Source organism: Paramisgurnus dabryanus, chromosome 11 (assembly GCF_030506205.2).
Source record: "Paramisgurnus dabryanus chromosome 11, PD_genome_1.1, whole genome shotgun sequence".
In the NCBI taxonomy this organism is placed as follows: Eukaryota; Metazoa; Chordata; class Actinopteri; order Cypriniformes; family Cobitidae; genus Paramisgurnus; species Paramisgurnus dabryanus.
In genome coordinates this window covers 22,091,470-22,100,633 of record NC_133347.1, presented here as the reverse complement: position 1 = coordinate 22,100,633, position 9,164 = coordinate 22,091,470, and the positions used below count along the sequence as shown (strand labels likewise).

Below are 9,164 nucleotides of genomic sequence, written 5' to 3'. Positions count from 1 at the left end.
TCGTCCTGGCCATGGGAAACATGCAGCAGATCTCTCAATCTTTTGTAATTATTAATGGAAAGCTCTGAAACAAAGCACACAACTTGCAGCTGTTGATGTATGTTTTAAGCGAGGGGAAAACTAGATTAGAAAACTAAAATGGAAAAATGAGAGAGGGGCCCATCAGGACTGCCTGCATAGAGCCCGGGACCTTGTGCTACGCCCCTGCAAGTTGAAGTAACTTTTTAAAGTGTTTCACGTTAAATGTGTACCCAAACAATGTTCTCAATGCTCGTGTTCATGTGTAGATAGTTCCAGGTGATACTTCGAGCAAAGTTTCATGTTGTGTCGTGCCTTCTTAGTGTTGTAAAAATAGTGGTAGTTCGGTAGCAGCGGACAGCGGCTGGAAGAACCCATCAGGGATCAAGTAGGCATCACACCCTAACCAAGATATTTTTTAAAGTAGCGTTTCTTTTCATGACAGTCGAGGTGCGAAATGTTGTCTTTCGTAGCCATTTCCTGTATCCGTAAGAATCAAAGACAGTAATAAGAAATCCGTAATCGCCAATGCTTGTCAAAATCTGATTATGAAACTTGGTAAAATACAAAAGGAAAATAAAGAAAGGAATGAATAAATGTAGTTTACAGATTTGCATTTTTTTTGTATAGATAGATGTATGGATGCATAAATGTATAGATGTTGGGACACAATAGTTTCAATGATTAGATAAGATCCACTTTTCTGAGCTGATATTTTATGTATAGAGGAAAGGTTTAGATATACTGTACCTGTATGTACTGTATGTATACTCATCCAAACTCAAAATTTTTACTCACTTCACAAAAATATACACAAACACATGCTTATGCAATAACAAAATAGCCGCTCAACATATAGTTTCTGTATGATGTATGTGACCCTGTCTGTAAAATCCAGGCTAAAGTCTCATAATCTAATCTTTACATGCCCTTACTAAGTCAATATTAAAGATATCAAGGTTTAATTTTATTATATTCTCTTAAGATTAGGATGATTTTTATAGAAAAAAGTAAATAAGATAAAATTGTATTTCAGCTGAGTTTTCTCAGACTGTGTCACATACAGTATTTTAAACTTTGTCCTGGATGTGTTGCCAGGTGATAATCATGTAACTTTTGTTTAAAATTACTGGGTTTTGCACCAACAGGTGTTAGCACAGTTGATAGAGCATTGTGTTTTCCAGGGCGGAGTGGGGACACTTTTTCCATGGTGTAATTCCAAATAAGCACTTTTTCCAAATTGGATAAATGAAGCAACATTTCAGCTCTTACTTTTGTGTATAGTTTTAGTTTAACCAATAATGTAAAGGTTAAATAAAAATTTAATATTAATTCACTTATATACTAGAAAAAATAATTAGTGATAAAAATAAAATAATAATACAAAGTAATTTTAATGCATATACAGATCAAGCTTGAGTTTTGTTTTCAATATTAAATTACATAAGAGTTGTGAATCGAAATGTATTGGATGATACACAAAAGGCTTTTAACTAAATCATATATTTTGCTTGTGAATAGGCTGACAACGGTATTAGCCGAATAATTACGTTGCTAATGCTAATCATAGGCCTATCTTTCTTTACCTGTTGCCACTTGTGTTTGTCCTTTTGAAAGTAAATCTGTAAGCTTGGCACATTTGGCAGCATCCTCCTCCAATGCCTTTTCAGCCCCTCCTGGCCTCTTCCTCCCACCCATACTCCTTAACGCGTACCGTTACGGTAGGGCTGGCCCAGCTATCGGTAGGCGCCAGCAGTAGCCTACCTGAGAAGTTTGTACGTTTTGGAAAAGACGGACTATGGACCCAACCAACTCTATGGAAGGGGAGAACTCCCTTATGGTACAACCCATTCAGAGGCTGCGCGCTGTGGTGTCAGAATGCAGAACGTGTGTAGTGTTATTTAAGGGAAGATAGACTCACTAAAGTGACAAATGTAAAAAAAAAAACTCGACCGGCCCAAAAGTGAAGTGGCCCACGGGAATTCTGCCGGTTCTGCTTATTACCCACCCCGGGCCTGGTGTTATTAGTGCAGAAGGTTGTAGCTTTAATTCCCAAGTAATACACATACTGTAGGCTACTTATATATAAAAAATATATAGCTTGAATGCACTGTAAGTTGCTTTGCATTAAGGGCCAAATGCATAAATGTACCAAGGTGGCAACATAGAAACTGAATCTTGTGCACATGTGTTTATCATCTTTCATGGCAAGTCAAGTGCATGGGTGTGTGTAGTTTGATGGGTTTGGCACATGGAAATTTAGAAATTTTCTGATATCGTCATGATCATAATTTTTTTAATCACAACTATGTAATCATTGCTCATCATAAACACGGCAAAAGGATCTTGCAGTTTTGGCCTCAGCGTGCAACAACAGGCCTCCACTGAGGTGGGGTGGAGTATCAGGGTTAACCACTGAGTTGTTTAACTCTACACTGTACTTTGAAAGCAAGACTCTTGCACTACTTGACTACTTAAGCAGCAAATATTTGAAATAACAGAAAAGAAATGTCTAGAAAAGTTTCTACATAAAGCACATTGAGGTCTTGAGCAGCTATATTCATTTCTAATGAAGACAAAAAAGATATAAAGTGAGAGTTTCTATGTTGTCTTCTACATTCAATTGATTTTATTGAGCAACAACTGCTACACAACTACACATTTTTTATTTAAATAAAAGATGACTCAAATTTACCCTATTTTGATTTCATGGGGACTTAGGATTTTGTGTTGCTATAGTAAATAGAATGTTTGCATTTGATGACATCATAAAAGTTCTTTGGATCTGAAATGACATCATTAGATTTTTATATTTTCAAGAACATAGCTTTCTGTTTCTTTAAAGTACGATGGGTTTTGCATTTCTTTTGTGCTGGCTCTTGATTCTATCTTCATGCGGCAGTGTTAAGTCCTGTCTGCAGTGTGACCAGGTTGTTCGTTACGTACATGAAGATTTCCTTTCGTCTGTCACAGGTATTACTGTCCGTGATCAGATTGAACTGAAGGAAATCATTCAACATGCTTACAACAACTATCGAGAGACCAGTAGATGGTTTCGTGGTGTCATAGGTATGTGAAGTAATTGCAGTTACACAATAATGCATGGTGATGCAACTGCTATCTGTAAAATTCTACTTACATAAAAGGTTTGCAACTGTCATGGAAACTCAATCAGATAAAATTGTTTACCTGGCCTGCTAATAACTTTGGTTTTACTGAAAAGTTTTATAGTGATCCCTGATATTTCTTTGCTGTTTTGCTATTAGACATTGCTATTATCAGTTTTTGTATGACTTATTATAATTTATATATTCAAATATATAAAAATCTAATACATTTCATAGACACTGGATTTTAATGTTTGTTATGATGCTAAAATTTAATGATCTAAAAGTTTGAAATTGGTCTTCTATACAAATATATATTGCATACATTCATACTGTGTTTATAAATTTCTTTAGAAAACATATATACAAAAAATATGATTTAGCCAAATGTACTTTTGTCTTTTCAAATGTGTTTTTACAGCTACAATATATGCTTTTTGCTTTATAGATCCTACAACACTTTATCGTGCACGAACAGAATATCAGAGCGAGTTTAAGAGGCACTGGAAAGAACAAAGAACCGGTAAAGACTTGTGAATGCTGGTTATTTCTGTAACATGCTCTTACAGCTCAGTCATTCATTTTTAACTGGTATTTTCATGTCTAGTGGTCAGCTATCTGCATCTGATAAATTATTATGGCTTATATTGACAATCCTATAAACCATGCTTAGTGCAGGTGTTTTTCTTTTTAATAGGTTCACTTCAGTGGGATATGATTAATATAGTGGAGAAAGGAAGGAGAATTCTGCAGAAACATTTGGAGCTTTTTGTTGCACAAGGTGGGATGTATGACATAAATGTTGTTAGCATTGTGGTGTCCAGACTGCTAATTCTCTTTATTTTCTCTCTTATACAGGTCTGTGTCCTAATAAATGTGGTAAGTAATAGTAACAATAAGCCTTTTAATAAAACATACAATTTTTCTCTGGATAAAATCTATTTACTTAAATGTTATTTACAGTCAGAATAAACACAACCTCACTTAATTTGTTTGTTCATTCATTCATTTCCTTCATTCATTAATTTATTGTCATTCAGTCATTCACATAGTGAAATAATAAAAATTCAGAGGAGTTTATTACAAAAGCTAAGCATATGATAATATTAATAATATTCATATAATACATATTATAATTATAATTCATTCATTCATTCATTCATTCATTCATTCATCCATTCATCACCCATTCATTCATATAGTAAAATAATAAAAATTAAAAGACCTTTAATTTAAGAGTTTCTTAAAAGCTATATGACCATATTCATATTATTTATATAATAAATATTATAGATAGAAATAATTCATTTATCCATCAATTAATCATTCATTCATTCATTCACTAAAATGGAAAGAAAAGCTAAACATGTGATCATATTAATTTTATTCATATAATAAATATTATAAATATAATCATTAATTCCCAAATTCATTCATGCATGCATTCTTTATTTATTCATCTATCCATATAGTGAAATATTGAAAACTAAAGGGAGTTTATTTTAAAAGCTAAGCATGTGATATTAGTATTATTAATATAATAAATATTGTTTTATTTTTCCTAGTAGCCACCTTTTTCCTTGTACACTCTTCAAATTTGTATTTATCTACAAAATCAATTTAAAATATTTAAGCCTGTAAAGAAAATCACGTTTAAGAGCAACTGAAACTTGTTGAAATGCTGGTGTACATGTGCATAAATGTGACAGATCAATGTATTTATTGAGTGTTTTAGAGTTTAATAAAGTATAATGATCTCTCTATCGTTTTTCCTCACTTTCCTCACTCACTAAGACACTTTGGATTAAAGCATCCGCTAAATGCCTACATGTAAACGATGCATGTATGTATATTGTACAGCTCATTCATTGTGTGGTTATATGAATGGTTGTCTGGCTGGGGTGAATGCTTGTTTATTACAGGACTGTTCTATCAAAAAGTAATGAATTGCTCTTCCTGTCAGTATGGACTTTATACATGTCTATCAGCTACACCACCATTAGACTGTGGAGGTGAGACAGACAAACACCCACATCCAGATCATTTCAGCAACACTTTACTATATATAAATATTTTTCATGTTTCTGTTTTGCTCAAGAACATCATCTAGTGGCAGAAGAAGGAGAGGGGGTGGTGCTGGACTGTTTTCTGTCTTGGCACACTTTGGTAGTTGGACAGTTGGAGTATCATTACTCCTGGCTCCCAGCAAATCATGTAAATATAAACAGTCACACAAATTTGATTTTTATACTGGATGCACAGAACATTCAAAGCCTTAAAAACAGGTTTAATAAAATTTTACAGACAGTTGGGGAGTAATAACTAAAAGCAATGCTAAATCTTGTGGAAAATCGGTGGAAGCTAAGTCGCTTTCAAAATATGTAACATATCTGTTATAAGAAGCTACTTACTAGTGGTGTAATGTGACAAAATGCTACATTCATCATTGTTCACAACATTTACAGACAGGGATTGTGGTTGAAATGAATGAATAAAATGTATAGTAATTCACACATGATTATTCATCACAAGCTGTCACATGATGGGGAGTATGAAGAGCTGGTGGTGACAGAAGACTCTAAAATAGTACTGAATCAACTGAGAGTCAGTGAGCAAGGCCTGTACCGCTGCCTCTTACAGGACCAGAAGGGTACTACACTGTCTCGCATTTACTTCAATCTGACAGGTAAGAAATATGGTTCCATTAAATGAATTGTGTAAACCATTTATGGACTGACTTGTATCTAACGATGTCTTTTTTTGTCTTTTAGTCGACCCATTGCCAACTACAGCCCCTAGACTGATTGTGACATTGCCTCCTTTGCCTTTGGGTTATGAATCCACCCCTCCTTCCCTACATAGGAACGCTTTACTTATTATGGTTATATTACTGACGGTACTCAGCATCACTGGCAGCCTGGTCATCATAATTTACTTTGGGTATGACACATTGACTTGACAAAATCATAACATTACAAAACCATGTTTGGACAAAGAAGTATCTTAACTGGGTATCTTTGTAAGGCAATTTTAAACTAAAACTTTAAGGTCTTAAAGGGATTGTTCACCCAAAATGAAAATACTGGCATTATTTACTCACACTCATGTTGTTGTTACAACCTGTATTCATTTCTCCTTTTTTCCTGCTGAACAAAGGAAGATATTTTGAGCAATTTTGTAACCAAATCGTTTTTAAGCACCAATGACTTCTATAGTAGTATTTTTCCTGGAAGTCAATAATGCTTCTGTTTCCTGCTTCATTATAATATCTTCCTTTGTGTTTAACAGAACAACAACATTTATACATGTTTGTAACAACATGAGGGTGGGTAAAGGATGCCAGTATTTTCATTTTTGGGTGAACTATCCCTTTAAGGCTGAAATGATGGTAAGTGCTGTAAAATTTCTTAATGGAATGACAGGCAGAGAGCCAGTGAGTAATTCAGTGAGCCTGGAATTATTGATCACAGCATTTCTAAGAAACCAATTTCATAGTAGAGACTCTTATTTTTTTAAGTACTTAGCGTGCTATAAACTGCCCTGTTTTAATTTGTTAACTGCAACAGTGAGCACACCAGTTAGAGAACCTTCGAATGGGAACATCTATACAATTCTTTACATTTTCTACAGTCCCAGAGATTTTTTGTAAGAGATGTCTGATTTGATGAATCATTATCAGTTTTATAAGAATAAGAAAGTCTCTCCATGATACATGATGCTGTATTTTTTCTTATTTGCAAAATGTCCTTTAGGTCTCAAACTCCAAACAGTACGTGAGGGTTAAATATACTTCGCTCTAGTTATCATTTGCCCCCTAACAATTATTTGCATTTTTTGTAATTATATGTATATAACATGCAGTAAGAGGGTTTGCATATGCAAAGACAGTGAGTGATCTGTCACAAGATCATCAATCACTGATTGTAAAAGGAAGGACAAACACTTCATTCATTCATTCTGTCACATTGTTTTGTGTTTCTCTGACAGAGTGACCATGAAGCGACAGAAGGAGAGAGACAGCAGCAGGAGAGGAGAGAGGGAGGATTCTGAAAACATTGAGCTGACTGTCATACACTGAGGATGTGATCCAAGAGACGCATACATAATTCATTAAAGTTAATTAAAGGATTGACGGATTTATGGATTTGTTAAAAGGAAGATTTTGTTCAAAACTCACCCTTGTGTTGTTCAAAACCGGCATGATTTTTATTTTTTCACTGAGCGCAATGCTCTTTTCCATATCATGAAAGTAAATGAAACTAGAGCTTACTAGGTAAAAGAAAAAAAGTGTTTGAGTCAGTGAACTAACGTCATCTTAATAGCAAAAAAGAAAAAACAACATGCTTTGACATGAAGTCGTGTGACTTACAGAAGATAAACTATAGTGCAGACCTGTTCCTGCAGGACCCTAATGGTTCAAAGTTTAAATGTTTCTTAAACAAACACACACTTCAGCAATTCAGAATCAAATACAAAAGACATCTCAAATCTGTACTGTATGTTATATCTGTCTATGCTACTGTAATTCAGTTAACTATTAAGTTTACGTACACATCTGCTGTTCATTCCTTCATTTACTGACTCTCACAAAAAGTTTGGGCATGCATGAGGGAGGGAATCAGAGATAAAGTGCTAAAGGAAGGAAAAGATAAATCTTTTGGATTACATTGTTTGTCTGGAATTAATATTGACCTGCCAACTGGTTAGTCCCAGGGATTATCCGCCTCTGGTCATCGGAGTGCACAGTAAAAACTTTAAATTGTTTTTCTTTAAATAAAGTTCCCCTTCAGCAACTGCCAGAACTGCCAGACTTCCTGTTTACCGTTTCATCATCTGATTGATCATGAGTGTATTTTTCAGATCATTTATGGTGTTGTATGGTAAGAGTACGGGAGAATTTATTTTCTGTACTTTGGGACCCACCTATGAAATAAGTTTGAAATAACATGTCATCGGGCCTTCTGGGGAAAGTCCTTTATGATACTATACAGGATATTACATGTATTGAAAGCTCCGATTTTGAGTGTCTTTGTTTTTTATGCTTTTAATTATTCATCATGTGGGCTCTTTTTCTATTGTTTTACAGAGATGAGTGACATCACAGGATGCATAAACTGATGCTCATAAATGCAGACTGGATAGTTCTTCCAAAACATTTTCAACAATACACAGCTGTGGAAAATTGGCCAAGCTTAATCTTGTTTGCTAAGCTAAAACCAATGTTCTTACTTGAATGGGTTAATTGTTTTCTCTCAGGCTGTTATATTGACTTTCACCAGATTACTCACCAACTTCCTGTAGACAACAGGAGACAATCAAACATAGGCCTATACCTATGGGGGATCTCCCTTAAACAACACATTGTTTTAGTGACAGTTTGAGGTAGATATATAAGGTAGTACTTTCTGTTTTTGGTAATCTTTTTTGGCAATGAGTCAGGACATAAATAACTGAAATAAGTATTTCATTCACACATTAGTTTCATTGTTCATTATTACGAAAAAAAAAATTGTGTTAAATTATAAAAGATAGTACTAGATATTTTTGTCTTGCCTACAATTTACCCCTGAGATATTAAGCATGCTGTAATTTAATACAGTATTTAGTCTGTACAGGACTTTCCTGATTTAAACAGTTTTGTTGAAGTAGTCAAAGGTACTTCTGAGAGTAAACAGCCCCACTGTTGCTATAGCCAATTTTTCTTTCTTCCATCTTGACAGGAAATTGATAGTGTATAGTTTGTTAAACTAACCTCAACCGACAGTACCACATTTGCAATAATAACTGTAACACAGATAAAGTGTGCAATAAACATTTTTTACTATTTTTGCATACTTAAAAAATGACAACAGGTGTATTTAATAAACTAATATATTGAATGTTTTATGAAAAAAAGAGGAAGATAGACGATAAAAAAATCTAAAAAGGAAAACTGAAAGTGAACACCAAAGCGCAATTTGACAAATGGATTAACGGCAAAACCGTATAAAAATAGTGTGTGTTTATGTTATTACTGGCAACAGTTTGCTCGGATGCTCA

The 9,164-nt window shown here is 34.2% G+C and overlaps 1 protein-coding gene across 1 annotated transcript; it reads left to right on the top strand.

Annotated features, from left to right (window-relative positions):
• Nucleotides 1-2,812: 2,812 nt before the first annotated feature.
• Nucleotides 2,813-8,881, top strand: LOC135729675 (izumo sperm-egg fusion protein 1-like). The gene is made up of 9 exons (XM_065247492.2): nucleotides 2,813-3,087; nucleotides 3,574-3,648; nucleotides 3,823-3,906; nucleotides 3,984-4,004; nucleotides 5,048-5,137; nucleotides 5,224-5,339; nucleotides 5,658-5,811; nucleotides 5,897-6,065; nucleotides 7,113-8,881. The coding sequence occupies exons 1-9, from the start codon at nucleotides 2,868-2,870 to the stop codon at nucleotides 7,201-7,203; spliced, it is 1,020 nt and encodes a 339-aa protein (XP_065103564.2). The 5' UTR covers nucleotides 2,813-2,867; the 3' UTR covers nucleotides 7,204-8,881.
• The last annotated feature ends 283 nt before the right edge of the window (nucleotides 8,882-9,164 follow it).

What these genes read in the sequence shown, in the direction of transcription:
- LOC135729675 (XM_065247492.2), top strand. Translation starts at nt 2,868, where the DNA reads ATGGGTTTTGCATTTCTTTTGTGCTGGCTCTTGATTCTATCTTCATGC. An exon ending in CTGGAAAGAACAAAGAACCG is followed by an intron (nt 3,649 to 3,822) that starts GTAAAGACTTGT and finishes TCTTTTTAATAG; the next exon opens with GTTCACTTCAGTGGGATATG. An exon ending in ACCACCATTAGACTGTGGAG is followed by an intron (nt 5,138 to 5,223) that starts GTGAGACAGACA and finishes GTTTTGCTCAAG; the next exon opens with AACATCATCTAGTGGCAGAA.